A 17,680-nucleotide genomic window follows, 5' to 3' on the forward strand; every position below is an offset into this window, starting at 1 on the left:
GAGTGACTTGACATCTGTCGGTAATTTTAAATAAAATGTCTTTCACGATATCCAAGTAGAATAGTTTATTAGATAATATAAAAACTTCAATCATAGCTTTTTTAAGTGTTTCTATTTCGTTTGAAATTTTGTTTAGTAATATTTGTATCTTCTTCTCTTATCTTAATGTCCTTAAAACCCTAGATGGGTCAAAGGACGTCCACAGTGAGTCTTTATCACGGTCTTGAGCCTCGTATTTCACCTCGCTCCAAGTTGTTCCGGCTCTCTTCTCCTCGTCTGCAACTGTACGACGGCCATGCTTCCTGGCTAGTGTATGGCCTATCCAATTCCATTGGATGCATAGTAATGATTGTAGATAAATACTATTTATCTACCATATTTACGTGAATTTGTCTATTTTGTACAATAACATAAATTATAAATACTTTTATAACATTTTTTCGAATCTGCTCGGAAATATCATGAGGAATTCAATAAACGTACCAGGAATAAATTGTTCCCGTTTTAAATGAATATTATATTGTAATCCTATATACCACTGTCAATAGCAAGAATTGTTTCACATACAATGCTTGTAGTTGACAGCTTAATTCACTGTAAATAAGTTGACTTATTTATTTATTTATTAAAGTACACAACATCATATCAAATTCATTTTCTATTAAGTTACAATTTATTTATTGTATTAAAAAATTTGACGGTACGCTTTACAAGACACTTGCTTGGGGAACTGTGGAATCGACTTCCGGTGAGGGTCTTTCCTTTGAGATACGACACTTAAATGGGTAGGCCACAGGGTCCAGACTGCTGACTGACACAAAAAGGTGTGCTCCATATGCTCTTTTGCCTATCTTATTATATATAAAATAAAAGCAACGCCATAAAACTACTAAATATAATAAAATTATTTATACAAATGAATTTTTTACTAGTTAAGAATTATATTTGCGCTTGATTTTGTTTTATTTAACATAGAACAATGCCAAGCAATTATTCGAAGTATAAACAAATTCACACACCAGCAAAATATTTGTGGCTGTAGTATTTCTAGTTGGATGCTTTAGAGAATTTTCCATGGAAGTTATTCCAGCGATTGTGAACAAAACAATCATAATGCGGTATGAGGGATAATAAAGCAAATATCACACACAATGCGTTCGGAAATATGTATAGCGTTCATACAAATAACGCACTCCAAGCAAATGGAATTCGAATTATGTCAACACCTTACCTACACATGGTTCATCAATTTTCAGATATGCACTGAAGGCAATAATTAATCTATTTTGGATATCAAGTGAGGTGTTTCAGATGCATGCATTAATAAGCAACTAGCATGCTCATAACACAACTTCATAACAGAATAGCTTAAGAGATAGGCTACGAATTTTATACTAATTTAGTAAATATTAATTATTACATTCTAAATATTAAACGACAAGCAAAAAATATATACAATATAGCGGATCCGACAGACGTTGTCCTGCATGATATTTCAAGCGATAAGGACATTAAAGAAAGTAAGCAAGTTCCGACTGCAGCGCAATATGTCGGGATGATTTGTGCAACTAAACTATCCAGGGCGCCACCCTGAAACGCATTCATTCAAATCGGTCCAGCCGTTTAAGAGGAGTTCAGTGACATACACTAGAATTATGTATAATATACAAAATCGATAGGTTCATGTATCGTTCAAAAAGTAACAGTTAATTGATCGTGGTTTTAACTCCTAACGATAATTTAATGGGTGCTTAATAAAGCACTAATACTGAGGCTTTGACCATTTTTGTAAATGGAAGTAAGTTATATCGAACATCTCTTGGACCTTTGATAATTTGCAATCTGTTGCAGAGGTCCAAGCGGAGGGCGCAGGTGCCGGGAGCGGGAAGGCGGCACCGCCGTGCAAGGTGTGCGGGGATAAAGCTTCAGGATACCACTACGGCGTCACTTCGTGCGAGGGCTGCAAGGTAAGTGCAACTGCTACGACGAGTTACGGGCGGCTACGAATAACAGCTACGCGGTGCGTATAACTTTACACAATATTATTGTTTATTAAATAGTTTCAATAGAATAAAAAAAAAATTGTGAAAAGATGTTTATTAACTTAATTTTTTTATTTACATTCACTTATAAACTTGATAGTAAAAATTAGCATTAAAAAAAACTTTTTTGTTTTTAATTTAATGCGATATTAAAAGTTTTATATATTTTAATGTAAAATATCATAAAATCGTACATCACAAAGAAAAGTTAATGACGTTAACGATCTAGTTACACGTTGTTTTACTAAATTAAAGATCTTCATGAGACATCTTCACCGAATAAATTTTTAATGAATCGAAGTTCTGTTATTGGACCTTAACTTATTTCTTTGATGTACAATTTCAATAACACAGGTTTCCTTTGTATATTATTTTCGTTTAATAAAGCACTTAACCAAAGTTAGCAATGAGACTTGAAGGACTTGTATTAATTAAAAATTCATAGTCCTTAATTATATGACATAAAAAATTAATTACTTTTTGACATATAGCAGTATTCATAACATCAGTAACTTAAGTTATTTAAAATCTTTTGGGGGTTATTACTACTAAATATCTGAACGTAAAGTGATATGAGTACTGTCAGCTTGGTGTTTATACGAGGATCCTGAAATGTAGGCCATTTCGTACGTACGCCAGATGAACATATCTCTTGACGCAGTGCATTTTGACATTAATTTCACTTACTGTTAATTGAAATGTACGTTGGTCGTTGACACTAGTGTAACTAAATTTTTTTTCATGAATGACAGAGTTATACTTACACATAGTGAAATTTAAAACAAATTTTAGTGCTTGAAAATATGAAAAATATAACCAAGTAGAGTAAACTATTATTTGATAAAAAAATGATATCATTAAATTGTAACAAGCAACATCCACGATAATCAATGCAAAATATCAAACGAAAATTTGTGACATAAATACTCTTTTGAAACACCAAACTGTTTGCCTTCCAATAATGTTAACTATGACACGTTTTTAATTAAATATAAATAAACAAGCAGTGTGACCTCATTTAATTTCGCGGCATTACCACATTCGGCACTCAGAATTTTAGGTCAGTACATCAATATCGTTGACAGATAACGTGAAACTGCACTGTGTCGATGTTGTGTTAAGCGATGTGTTAATACACACGAGCCTTTCGGAAGGCTATATTAAAATCGCCTGTAAATAAACCAGCTTAGTTCAGAGTGTATCAATATTTGCTGATGAAAATACAGTGGTAATATATGACATTCAATTCGCGTTAATTAAACATGTCTCTTGCTTTTGATATATTGGAAAAATGATATATTGGAAAATTCTGGTAATTAACAGTGATAAACTTTAAGTTTCGTTGCTTGTTATTTATTTTAATTATTAAATTCAGTTGAAATAACATACGCCGGTATCAATATAAATATATTAAGCTTTGTAGATAGCAGATTTTATTGCTACTATAATTAGAATAAATAAAAAATCATTATTGAAAATGAATACGTTCACTCAGAAGTCCCATTCTTCAAATTCCGCCTGTTTCATTCGATGTTTTTACAATGGCGGTAAATTGATCAATTGTACCTTTACGAGATAAAAGTACTTCGAGTTCCTTAATTTAATCTTACTGCATGCATTTATTAGTAGCTTATACGTCAATTACAGACTACATATTTCTTTCGATATTATTGCATGGAGTGGTATCTAGCGTTCCGTTAATAAATTAAATTTTCATCGACTTTCAAGTTAACCATGAAATTAACCTACTTGTGTGGGTGTTATTGATTTGCAAAGTTTAATAATACCATTATAAGCCGAAATAACAGCCAAATTCTATGAAAAAGCTTTTAAATTATTAATTTTGTTCAGCTTTTAAACTTTTAATTCTCATTTTTTGTGATTGGCTAAACAATGCGGTATAAGAGTATACTTAATGTTTAAATATACAAAAAAGGTCATACTCTTGTTCATTTCTGCGGCGCGTCTACCAAACACAACACTCAATTTTCTAAAAAATAATTAAAATAAAAACATAAACTGTGCTTATTGTTGCACAAAGATACACTTTGAAGATCAATTTCGAAAAGCAGTTTTTGTTTAACTTTGAGTCTCAGCAATCTGAGAATCTGTGTGCGAACAATGTAGATATTGCCAGTCAATTGTTAATTTAAATTATAGAAGCCAAATAAAGACAAAAAGCCAGACATTTTCTTCTCAAATGTTGCAATATGAAGCGGCTGAATGCGTATGTGACCAGAAATACTATTGATAAATTACAATCAAACCTTAATAAAATTACTTTCTCACCCCCTGAGTATGCTTTCTACATGCTTATAACATAAGATAAGTGACGTAGAGATCGTCACTTTATTACGCGTATTTCATTTTACGTTAACTAAATAAATATTGTGAAGCCTACCAAACCTTACCAAATGATAGTCACTCATAATTTGAATATGAAAATATCATTAAACATAGCGTTAAAGGGTAAATTCCAACTTTGTATAAAAATGAACAAATGAAAGACGCGATGGCATGATTGACCATCTGTTAAATAATGCTCCACTAACACAAAGCGAATGTATTTCCGACCTTTAATCAAAAGTTCTTTACAACATCGTTGAACGACGTCCGTCTATAGTTTCAGAGTTATTGCACTTTTATTTCAAGACCTTCTGGGAATTTACTATTATTAGAATACAATTTGCCTAACGCTTTGATATAAAATTGCATTTTTAAAATAACTCTACAGTCTGAACATTGAAATAGCTTCATATTGAATATTGAATGCTATATTTGTTTTAAAAATAAGTTCCTTTGATACCAGAGGAGGTTGGTTTTTGATAATAATGGTGGGGAAGAGCAGAAAAAGGGTTTGGCCGCCGTTACTGACCACCCTCTGTCTAAATAAAAAAGGTTGTGATATTCGTAAAATATTTTTCGATTGACAAAATTTTAACCTTATTTTTTTTAACTTTATACTATATAGTATAACTAAAACTATACAAATTCAGTCCTTTTAGGTAAATACAAATTATTTATGTAGGGGACCCAGGTCTTCCTTAATTTATATGGTATAAAATAAATACGTGTATTGTCGGAATGGTAGACTATATGTTTGTGTGTGTGTCATTGAATCCTCCACTTCTGTATAACTAATGTTTTTCAGCTAAACCGTGCAACAATTATATCGTTCCCAATTGACAATGCGCTGTTCATTTGTCTATACTTACATAAATATTTGATTGTCAAATATTTTATAAATCTATAACAGTACAGTCGTAAGTCAGTATTTATTGCCTTCATAACTTTCATGGGAAATATCCAATAACTGATAAATCTACTTTGTAATTATTGTTTTAGTATTTTACGGAAACACGTGTTAAATGGTACTAGTAGATCTAAATATAAATAATTTTATATAAATAGAATTGAGACAAAACAATATCATAATATTCAGAGTAGTGCAGAGCTGTAACTTTTGAATAGCTTAAAAAAATGCGTAGTTTCCAACGTCGGCTGTTATCTGAAAATATAAATGGCGTAAAGATTTTGGAGTTTTGATAGCCCCTGTAATTACACCGTAACAAAGTTACTTAATGTCCAGCTTGAAACTGCGTTGAGCTGACGTGTCTCGTCAGTTCGCTCAATTATAATGATATTAGTAAATCCGGTCGATATAACAGATGAGAATAAATTTTTATTGCTGATTACAAAACAGCTTAAAGTCAATACAATTATGTTCAACACTTGTTAATTATAAAACTTTACAACATTTAAAAGTTTTTAGTTTTATTAGACTTATTTAAAAGATCGATCCCTGTGACTAGATAAATTTGATGCCAGCGGTCTGTAATGGAAGAAGAGAAACGCCAAGAGTTACCAGCCAGGCCAGCTCAGCGGCCTCACGTTATTGGCTCGAAAATTATAATATAATTAAGTCTTTTGATTAAAATCAATTTTACTTTTAAATACAGCCTATATGCCTGTATTTGTTAACCCGACCTGCGGAAAATCAATTTGACATTTAATTTTTGCATATCGCATATAAACTTGTTAACTCCGTGGTTATTGGTTTAACACCGATGAAGCGATGTTAATTATCCCGAATTTAGGTTGACGCTAACTTGATGACTACATGTACCGAAATATCCGTAATAGGCCCTCGGGCCGTAACTCCATCCAAAAATCATTTGAATCGAATCATTTTTCGTTGGACCTGCGGTGATATAATGTTATTATCATAACGTTCATTTACGGTGTATTTGTTTTCACTGTAATGTAAGTGCCTGCTCCTATTTCATCTGAACCAGCTAATGGAGGCTAAAAAGAAGCATTTTATTTTTATTATTATGTATATCATGGTGTAATGTTAAGTTATGCTCCTTGCATTGATTTATGATCACATTCATTTCTACATTATGATACATACATTTTTAACACAGTCTGTTATCGATATCGCTATATTCTATTCTTTTTTATTTATTCGTGTCCTATATTTTCTATACGTTAATTGATATAACAACTTTTTTGAAGTTACGTCTTATTATCAGCCCAATGAATTAAAATGAGCATATCTAAATTCGTAAGTAATAAATAATGTTTGGATTTGTATACATTTAACAATTATCATACAGGCTATAAAAGTCCAGACTTTTCCTATGTTTCTAGGTAATAAAAGAAACAAGAGCCCTCCAAAAAATGGGAAATTTACAGTTTGAAATGCGTTTTCCTTATTAAGTCAGAGGACGGCACCGCTTTGTCGATTGTAGGAGTTTAGTTAAATTTTAACGGAAGTAACCCTTTGGTATGTAACTGTGCTTAACGTTGAACGTTTCTATTTGTTTGATGAAAAGGCTTTCAGTTAAAAGTTTATTATTATTTTGTCGCCCTGTATGCGATGCAGTCGACTGCAAACTTAGAAAATAATAGGTTAATGTTAAATCGTATATTTTGTGTCGATTGTTAACTTGTTGCTGTTTTTAATTTGCATTAAGATAAATAATTAGAATTCACATTCTCAGCGAATCAATACAAATTTCATATGTTACAGAACTTGATACTATCAAGTTTTCAACGAAAATTTAGTTAAATATTACAAGGACTATGCTGACAATAACTGACAATAGTCAGATATATGCCATTTACGACAAAGTTGTTTTAATATAATTTATAAAATAAACATACAAATTCAATTTGAAATCAACTTATTTAGTACAATGTCGTTTTAATTAGCACCTAAGGTAATTATTACGGTCGTATTACGTTTGCTGGCTTCTTTGAAAAATCACTATCGTGAACAGGGCTTTCAGGAAACAGCTTTTTACCCTCAACGAACTGTCAAACGTTTTCAGTATAGCTAAATTCGTTTAACTTTATAAAGCTTTTATATTCATACTGTAACATTTAAACTAATCGGAGTGCAGTTTTATTTTAGACACGAAAACTGTGTAAAACTTTGAGTGAATGCTCTGAAACTCTGTGTATGAATGTTATAACATTTAATAATATTTCGATGCGAAAAAGAATATGGTGTTTCAATATTTAAGAAAATCTTTAACTTACAAGCAAATAAATAAGTAGTTACACTTATGTGTTAAAATGCTTGTCTTTAAACACGAGGTGTTCAATAAATTCTGATATAATTCGATGCATTCTCCTTGTAAAAAACAAATACTGTCAGGCATAGACATTAGGTATACATACATACACATATATATATGTTTTTAAAAAATAAAAGTCATTTGTTTGCGTCGTGTTGGAGCGTATTCTTAAAGTTGGATAGAATTTAAATTCATGCCGCTGTAAAATATTTTTGCTTAGATTTTTTTACAACGAAACAAAAGTTGATGGAAACGTTACGGTTTATGCTCCTTCATATTCTATGGTTGCGCGCTGGTGTGCTAAGTTCAAGCGAGAAAGAACTTTCACTTCCCTCGCCCTATATCGGTGACTGAACTGATCTGAAATGTAAAAAAGTTAAAAACATCGTCTTGGTGGATCGTCGCGGTACTGTTTGCTTTTTAGTAAAATTAAAGACGATTACTATAGGAAGTGTAATATTACACACAGCTATTTGGGTATGAAAAAAGCATCAGCACAGAAACAAATGAGACTGTTAATTTCATAAATTTTTTTGGGTTTGTTGCAACAAAATTTTGACTAACTTTTAGTTCGATTGATAGACGATACATGGTTGTGTGACCTTCATCTCCAACATCGAAGAAATTTAAGCCAATTCCATCCGCCGGAAAGATCGTGGGCTGAGATTTCTGGGACAGCCAATGTGTAGATCAATTACGTTAATTACGGAGCTTCTATTACGGGGACTTTGTATGCAAGACAAAACAATGTTGCATGATTGTTTTGTTCCACCTAGATAACGCCTCCGCGCACACGTCAGAGTATCAATGGCTGCCATTCAAGAATATGGCTTTGAATTGATGAAAATACCTCCATTTACTGGACTTAGTTTTCAGTGATATCTATTTATTACCGTGGGTAAAGGGACCATTAAGATTCTTTTTAAAAGGATATTAAGTGTGAGAAAAAAATACAATCTAGTCTAATCGATATACTATACTGTCATTGATGAACAGTTTACTAGAGGTGACGATATGAGATCTATAAGCACTATCACAAAGGTCACGATTCCTATCTATTCATTTGTACACTCCACGGGCACAAAGAGCATGTAAATTAGTGAATAATTGTGAATCGTAAATAAGCGACATGATCCTTTAACTGAAATCTTTGATTTTGAACAAACGATTTGGTTATACAACATTATTTACTCTTGCGAAATATATTTTAGTCATTGTAAATATCAATTCGTAACCTATATTAACTACAGTACCATTCATCACTCTCAGTTAAATCATATAAACGTATAACAATATGTACTAATTATTACTGATTTGGATGATATGAGAAACTTGATGGCATATTTGAGCGAATTAGCTATTGCAATCATTGATACGTTGTTTTGGAAATCCGATAGATTCCTGGGTACGTGGATAATACTGAAAATGTTTAGAACTGGCCAGTTAGAAACATTCCTAATGAAAACTTTTTTGAATTTCAATTTTAGAACTCTTTGGTAACCTAATGTAGTATATTGCATTAATTTGTCATTTGTTTTTTGTGACTTGGCGGTAAAATTTACGTAACGCGAGAAAATTGTCGGCCAATGACTTTCGATTTGGGATTACTCATCAACAAATCTATGAAGGCTGCGATTAGTATTTCTTCATGAAGTCCCATCTCGTGCCACTATTTACAATTGGTTTAAAGACATTAAGCGTGGACGTAGCAATCTCAATGATGATTCGCGTGAGGGACGTCCTTTAACGGCGTCTACTGAAGATAACATCAGTGCTGTGCGACGCATGATAGAAGAAGATAAGAGAGTAACCTATCAGCAGATACGGGCAAGCCTAGTCATTGGTATCAGTTAAATTCAAAAAACATTACACGAACATTTAGGGGTCAGGAAGCTTTGTACCAGATGGACAAGACCAGAAACATCTTCACATGGACCAATAAGTTAGATAAGTTCAACGGCAGTGACTCAAATGCTGTATTTGATATCGTCACAGTTGATAAAAGCTGGATATATTGCTACGATTCCGAAACCAAAAGACAATCAGCTCAGTGGGTGTTTCCTTTCGAGGATCGGCCAGTTAAGGTAAGGATAGGAAGAAGTCAAGGAAAAAGGATGATTGCCTCATACTAGCCGGAAAGGTCATTTCGCGACAGTTGTGCTAGAAGATGGAAAGACTGCAGACTGGTATGTCAATCTCTGTTTACCTGTTCTCTTGGAAAAAATCGACAGCAGCGCCCTCGAACCAGGATCCTCCTTCACCACAATGCTACAGCACACTCCGCACAGCAGACTGTTGTATATTTGACTATGGTAGGTGACGAAATAATGAGTTATCCGCAATACAGTCCTGACCTGGTGCCATGCGACTGTCATGTATTCCCAAGAACTGAAGATAAAATTATTCGCTTTACGAGTCCTGAAGATGCGGTGAAAGCGTACAAAAATGCCAAATAAGAGACCCCTAAGGAAGAATGGGCCTACTAATTTTCTCAGTGATTCCATCGAATCCGACGATGTGTAGAAAGGAACTGAGATTACTTCGAAAAACAATAAAAGTATTGGCAACATTCTTCATTAAGCCGTTTATTAGTTTCTAAACATTTTCAGTTTTACCTACGTATAAAGCAATGGCGCTGGTATTGGCTGGCATTTTTAGTATAATTTAATAAACATCAATGTCAAATTAGTTCAGTACAGTTTGTTTATTTGATTAGACAATTTATTAATTTATTATTAATTATTATTAATATATAACATTATTATATAACATATTATATTTCATCTTTACGAACATAGGTGTATAAAGAGAAGTTCGTTCACGTCTATATAGTCTCGTGTCAGGAAGTTACCGATTGGAATTCTAGGCTGGACACCAAAGTATTCACACGTGGGTAAGGTCTTCCCTGTGTTCAGAGAGACGAACATTTTAATATGGCGTCTTACATTTGCACTTCTATGATTCTATAACTGTAATAAATAGAGCACAAAAATTATTTTTTACATATATGTTATGACAAAAAGAACCAAATCGGGAGTGCTGTGGAAATATGATTTTTCACATTCTAGGAATTTGATCGTATTACTGATTCGACATTATTTATAAAATAAACAAAATTCGAAACGAACTTAGTGTTACAGTGTTTATATTATACTTATGTCAAGTAAATGTAACTGTTTTTTAACTTGTGTGTTAGTCAAACACTATTCCAATTCACACCCCACCCAAGGCTCTGGTGATATGATGATGTGAGACACGAAATCTCAGGGAGACTTATTTCTGCGTTCTCATTAACCTTTTTTTTGTAATGTAATAACTAGCCCGCTGAGCCAATTCGAATAATTATCTTAACGGGATTCGAATCAGGGAACTTTCTGTATTTAAGTGATTGTAGTATTGAAAATATCCATGGATTCGTGATAATTTCCCATCATTCATATTGATCTTCGGACGAAGGAGCTGCTTGAACAACACACAAAACACATAAATGTCAAATTGTATAAATGTTCGGTTTTTTAAAGTCGGTGAAACACGCGGTAAATTTTGCTGTAACTTCAAATTCCTTTGACGGTTGAAAATGACAGATATTCAATTTAATTAGGTTCATATACGACATACGTAGTATTTACTTTTCATGAGTTGGCTACTTATACTTCTCAAGTCATTATTCGCACTTCACCGAGCGCAATAAGAGCATTACGAGGCACTGTTAAATGTTTTATTTATTTAAATTCAGATCAATAGAAATTATTTTAAACTTTATATACGTATACGATGAGATGTTTCAAATTGTTATTTTGTTGCAGGGTTTCTTTCGGAGAAGTATACAGAAGCAGATCGAGTACCGGTGTCTCCGCGACGGAAAGTGCCTGGTCATCCGCCTCAATAGAAACCGGTGCCAGTACTGCCGGTTCAAAAAGTGTCTCGCGGTTGGCATGAGCCGTGACTGTAAGTCTATTATTTTATGGGTACTCCAAGATGGCTTGGCGAATCGACTTTTTCCACTCTTACTGACCCTTATATTATTACATAAATATCGTTTTCTAGTATAAACAGCAAGGTAATGTTAAGATACGGCTCCGCGATATAATACTGATATCTCATAATAGCTTTGTCTTTTACAAAATAGTTTTAATAAATACTTTCTATATGTCAAACTGATACCGAAATAAATTTGCAAATCGGATATGATTGCAAACGTGTCCGTTCTCACTGCATCAAACACCGCCGACGTTTTAGCAAGATATAGAGCACAGATCAACGCACTGCGTTGACATGTATTTACCAATTGACGAGTCAATCACCCACGGAATAGATGTAGTGTATGAGCTGCATCGACTGCGGCCGATTGTGCAACGACATTCTGTTATCAGCTGTAAGGTACGGCAGAATCCCGAAGCGACGTGACGTGACCACACCAGAAAGCATGGCCGATCTTGCAAAGAACCTGGCGAACACCGAGCCCGCGCCATCCGCCGCTGCACAGCCCGAGCCAGAGCAAGACCCTGACGCGATGGAGGCGTCTAAGGACCTCGCAAAAATGGTCATCATGGCTCACCGCAATTTGAATTCCTACACTGAGGACTTTCGCAGGTCACTGCAGTTGCAGACTTTCATCATGAAAGTTGATGATAATCGTGAAGGTACTAATATCACATAGAACAAATTTAGATTTAATGCAAAGGGACTTAGGGTAACTTAAATATTTATAAATATAGTCTAATGATTAAGGGCACTATCTAACATAGAGAATGATGGTAAGAAAATGCAACACTTTCATATTTTATCCTGCAGTTTCATAATATATTTAAATTATTTGGGAATCAGACAGTAATTGACTGACAAATCAAATACGGTTTTTTTTTTATTTTCTTAGTGTCATTCTAATAGAAATATCGTGTTTCTTAGGGCAAGCTGGAAGCAGTGGCATCAATGCCAGCACTAGCAACGCCAGCGCTGCAAACGTTGAAAACGCCGCCAGCGCTGCTAACGCCGCCAACGCTGATAACGCCACTAACACTGCGAGCACCGGAAACTCCGCAGTTGCTTCAAGCAGCGCGGAGCCAGCTGCCAAACTGGAATCTGCAGCTGACGAGGGTAGCGCCGCCGCCGTCAGCCGCCTCGAAACCCTTACAGTCCTCTGGTCTAACGTCGCCTACCGCATGACTCCTGCTGTCCAACAAGTTGTCGAATTTGCAAAACGCTTACCAGGGTTTCATATCCTGCCGCAAGATGACCAGCTTATTCTGATCAAGGTAAACCCTCTATTGTGGACGTCCACCCTTGCGTTGCGGCTTTGCGACTGATTTTGCGAATATTATTTCCTTTAACATACTATGGAGAACAAGAGGATAGTGGGAGTTTGTATTGTTTGCAGCTTGGATTCTTCGAGGTATGGCTGACCCGCGCCACACGCATCTCTAATCCGACGGCTATTGTCTTCGATGACGGTACATCGCTGAGCCACCGCCAACTTGAGTCAATGTATGACGTAAGTAATGTTTCTATACTCTTTAAGCTTTGATTTGGAAGGAATTTAGAAAAGTAATCCAGCACACTAGTAAACTTACACTTTGGGTTATAAACCCAAAATGTTGAAGAAGTTTTAAAACGCAACAGTGTAATTATTGTTACGCAATTGGGGTTTCACAGTTCGACTTCTGAATTATTCGTAATTTATGAGTACATATATTATGAGCTCTCCAATACCTTAAGATCATGGGGTCACCAATAGATGAAGAACCAAAACTGCGGACGTAATGAAATGCGATTCAATAGTACAACAAATGCATATTTTAATCGTATTTATGTTTCACGAAGAGATTTTTCTGTAAAAAGTAATACAAAGATAACAGAATACGTTTCGCTATTGGTATAAGACTGCCAGGAAATAAACTCTACATATAGTTACAGCCGTCAATTTTATTCGCAATAACTAGGCAATAACGAAGTAACTGCGTTGATCTACTTCACGCCAATCGAATTAATGAATGCACTTTGAAGGAGGGTGTCAACTGTCCAATCAATTGCGCGTGTAGATTAGTAACTTGTGAGAAAATTTTATAACTGTATTTTTTATATATTTAAAAATTAATCCGAAATTCTGATCAAAAACGTTACATTGTTTTCGGCGTGAGACGTATACTAGGCCGCTTCCTGTTTCAAAATCAGTAAATTCATCAGAAATGAATGTGTAAAATCTTTATGTTTTTAAAGGTCCCACCTTTAAAAACATAAAGAAATTAAAATTAAAAGTTTGTTAGGGTAATTTAATATAAATTAGAAAGCTCAACTCAAATTTACATTAAAATTCTGTTATAGCTTACCTTCTAGGTACGCTAAGCGTCGGATTTCAGACTAGATTCATATTTCAGTAAAATGCCTATGTCTGAAGAAATTGCAATAACGCTCCGCTTTTATCTACTGGATACTATGCAATATAAAATCGTTAAGCTAATAAATGCAGTAATGAGACTCTAAAAAAGAGTTCAGAGAAAATTCGGCCTGTTAGTCTGATGCTTCGAAATACAATTTCATTTTACTTTTCGTAGACTTCCTTTGCGACGGGAATACTGTCGTATGTTCGAGCAGTGATAAACTTGGAGATGACAGATGACGAGGTTGCAATCTTTACTGCCTGTCTGCTCGTCTCACCAGAACGCAACGGTCTCAGCGACCGCGATCTAGTCGAATCACTCTTGCGTAGCGTTAACGAAGCATTCATGTATGTGGTGAGTAAATGATATACTATTATTATATTTTCATATTAAGTTATTGTATGATTTTAAAAATATATGCTGGTATAGTATAGTGAATGAAATATGGAACAACAGGAATTTTCCCAATTTCCAATGAATATACCTATCGGGTACAATTTTAAATTAAAACACACACAAGGTTCATAAAAATCGGTATAAAGGTATATAAACAACATATATACAGCGGGATTAATTTGGAGAACCCTCACAGATGACCGAGAACGGAACAGCTAACGTCGCTAATCGTCTGGAGTCATTCCATGCACTTGCACAAGAAGTACGCGTGCTTGGTGATCGCCACCACAATCTACTCAGTTGGTGCCGTGGGAACTGGCGTAGACTTGATCTGCCTGCTCTCTTTTCGGAAATCTTCGATATACCGAAGAACGAAGAGGAGTACGTACCAGACCATGCTGGCCCCGCTTAAGCGGTCAAAAATGCTTCAAGTTTGTCGTACAAGTGCTTGCCAACAACAACACATTAGTTGGAAAACATTACAACATACCTGGGGGGGGGGGGGGCGTTCAATAATTACATAAGCACTATAGGGGGGGTTACCTTTATTTTTTGGTGATTACGTCAACAGTAAAACATTGTCTAAGCTTGAAAACGAAATTAGAGCAAGGGATAAATTGCAGTTAATCTGCCTACGTAATACTTGAACGGCCCATAGTACTTTGCATTTTTGTGCATAAATCACGAAAATAAATAGCAAAAGGTAAAATAATTGTACGAAAATCTTGGGCATACGTACATTTTAAATTAACGCTTCTTACGCACGATTTTATGGGTTTGTGTCTATTGGTTTCTACAACTGATTTAGAAAGTAGTTATCACAGAGAGGTTTATTAATTTTTCAAACAAATTGTCTATTAGAGGGGCACTGTGTTTACGATTAAGTAGTGATATCATACATAATATACGTGTATTGGTATATCTGTATACGTAAAGCATGTAATCATAGTTTTAGTGTACATTTATCTGACTCGATTTTTCGGTGAATTCCTAACATTCGTTTTACTCTAATGGATAATCTAAATAAAAATCGGGTCATCTTAATTAAAAATATATATGTATATCTATAAAATAATTCGTGTTGTTTTCTATTCGCGAATTATTATATTGTAACTTTTACTTAAGACTCTATTGTTAAATTTTAGTTCAAGGAATGTGATATGGTGAATATGGCCATCTTATCCTTGGTCCGCTATTATTCGTTATCCAATTATCTTCGAAAATAGTCAATAAATCAGACTCAGGTACAGTGAATGGTAAAATTATCAGTGGAACTGACACAGTAATATTTCTATCTTATTGTTTACTGAGTTTGGGTTAAAGAAAATTGATAAAACAAGTATTATCGGGAGGAACAGAATGATAGTAGGCCCAGTATAAAAACATGAAAAAAAACTTTATGGCATACGACTGATAACTAGTGTTTATTGGATTATATAGCTGAAGGTCTATCATTTGTTATATTACATATAAGATTTCAATTAATATTTAGTTTTAAGAAACAATAACACCTTTTTTTGCTCAACTTCGATTAGTTTAAACGCGCGCAATCCGCGATTATCATTAAATTACCTGTTTCTACTAAATTTAAGCAAATTCCCTTCTAAAAGTGATGTGATTTTTAGGATTTTAATTTTTGATCGTAATGTTTGTGAATTGTAGATGACAGCTTAACGCAAAAATTATCTCAAAGCATTGTGCGAATCTAGAAAAATATTAATATTGTAATACTAATACATTCAAAACGCTTTTCTCTCATTGAGAGAAATTAATTAAACTGAATCCAAAACGTATATCTTATAATATTCAAGAAATACAACTTTGTTCTTTTTTTTATAATTAATTTGCAAATCCGTTTTTTTATATTTAATAGCGTTCGTTTCTTCGTATTTAATGTTGAAACGGATATTATTCCAAACATTTACTTAACGTTTGAAGCAACTGACAACGGAAATGCTAACATTGAAAATAATTTAAGCATCTAACATACAAAATAGCTTTACATGTATAAATACAATCCGCCCAAGTGGTCGACAATTACAAATATCTATATTTAACTTACGATTTCATATCCAATGCATAACTGAGATTCTTTTGCGGTGAGCTGTATAGAAAGTGTTGTGTTGTGTATGGAGACGATTTAAATGCATTTATTATCTATTTAGTCAGTTTATGTCTGCTGTCTGTCTGAACTGTAGAACTTTAACTGGTGGATCTTTATGATTGTACAAATAGTTGCATTGTTATTTACGAAATCTGAAGCGTATGTAGTTTCGTTAATTGTCTTAGAATTATTTCTTGTTATTTTAATTTGCTACATTTTAAATAAATTGGTTTTCCGTATTTAACATGTATTTTAATTCAAACCCAGAAATTTATTGAGCTCTTAAATTTTCTTTCAAAGTCGCATTTATGGTGAATGAAATAACATTATAAAGATGCTGCCAAGTCTTCGCATATTAAATGGAAATGCAGACAAAGAAACTGACCGATCACCAACTTTGACCGACAACTGTCAAGAAAAAAATATATTTAATATTTACGTGACTTAGGTGAATCCTCACGTTCGTCACTCATGTACTGCATTGGCTAGTATTCCCTATTAGGAAAATAAGCAACAAAGACAAAAGTTCCTTATTTCTTAGTAGATATTCTGTACATTAAGATGTCAAAAAAATCTTGTATAGGATGATATATATGTAAACGGGGAGCAATTTCCCTATTAGGAAAATAAGCAACAAAGACAAAAGTTCCTTATTTCTTAGAAGATATTCTGTACATTAAGATGTCAAAAAAATCTTGTATAGGATGATGTATGTGTAAACGGGGAGCAATTTCCCTATTAGGAAAATAAGCAACAAAGACAAAAGTTCCTTATTTCTTAGTAGATATTCTGTACATTAAGATGTCAAAAAAATCTTGTATAGGATGATATATATGTAAACGGGGAGCAATTTCCCTATTAGGAAAATAAGCAACAAAGACAAAAGTTCCTTATTTCTTAGAAGATATTCTGTACATTAAGATGTCAAAAAAATCTTGTATAGGATGATGTATGTGTAAACGGGGAGCAATTTCCCTATTAGGAAAATAAGCAACAAAGACAAAAGTTCCTTATTTCTTAGTAGATATTCTGTACATTAAGATGTCAAAAAAATCTTGTATAGGATGATATATATGTAAACGGGGAGCAATTTCCCTATTAGGAAAATAAGCAACAAAGACAAAAGTTCCTTATTTCTTAGAAGATATTCTGTACATTAAGATGTCAAAAAAATCT

The 17,680-nt window shown here is 33.8% G+C and overlaps 1 protein-coding gene across 1 annotated transcript in view; it reads left to right on the forward strand.

Moving 5' to 3' along the window:
- LOC123718909 (ecdysone-induced protein 78C-like) overlaps positions 1–16,726 on the forward strand; it is a 33,232-nt gene extending 16,506 nt beyond the window's left edge. The window contains exons 3-9 of the mRNA XM_045675896.1: positions 1,852–1,967; positions 11,434–11,575; positions 12,001–12,270; positions 12,536–12,882; positions 13,005–13,118; positions 14,179–14,358; positions 14,597–16,726. Of these exons, the coding sequence (XP_045531852.1) occupies positions 1,852–1,967; positions 11,434–11,575; positions 12,001–12,270; positions 12,536–12,882; positions 13,005–13,118; positions 14,179–14,358; positions 14,597–14,812 (1,385 nt within the window). The 3' untranslated portion in view covers positions 14,813–16,726. The remainder of the gene's footprint in view (positions 1–1,851; positions 1,968–11,433; positions 11,576–12,000; positions 12,271–12,535; positions 12,883–13,004; positions 13,119–14,178; positions 14,359–14,596) is intronic.
- Positions 16,727–17,680: the final 954 nt, after the last annotated feature.

Source organism: Pieris brassicae, chromosome Z (genome assembly GCF_905147105.1).
Source record: "Pieris brassicae chromosome Z, ilPieBrab1.1, whole genome shotgun sequence".
Lineage (NCBI taxonomy): Eukaryota > Metazoa > Arthropoda > Insecta > Lepidoptera > Pieridae > Pieris > Pieris brassicae.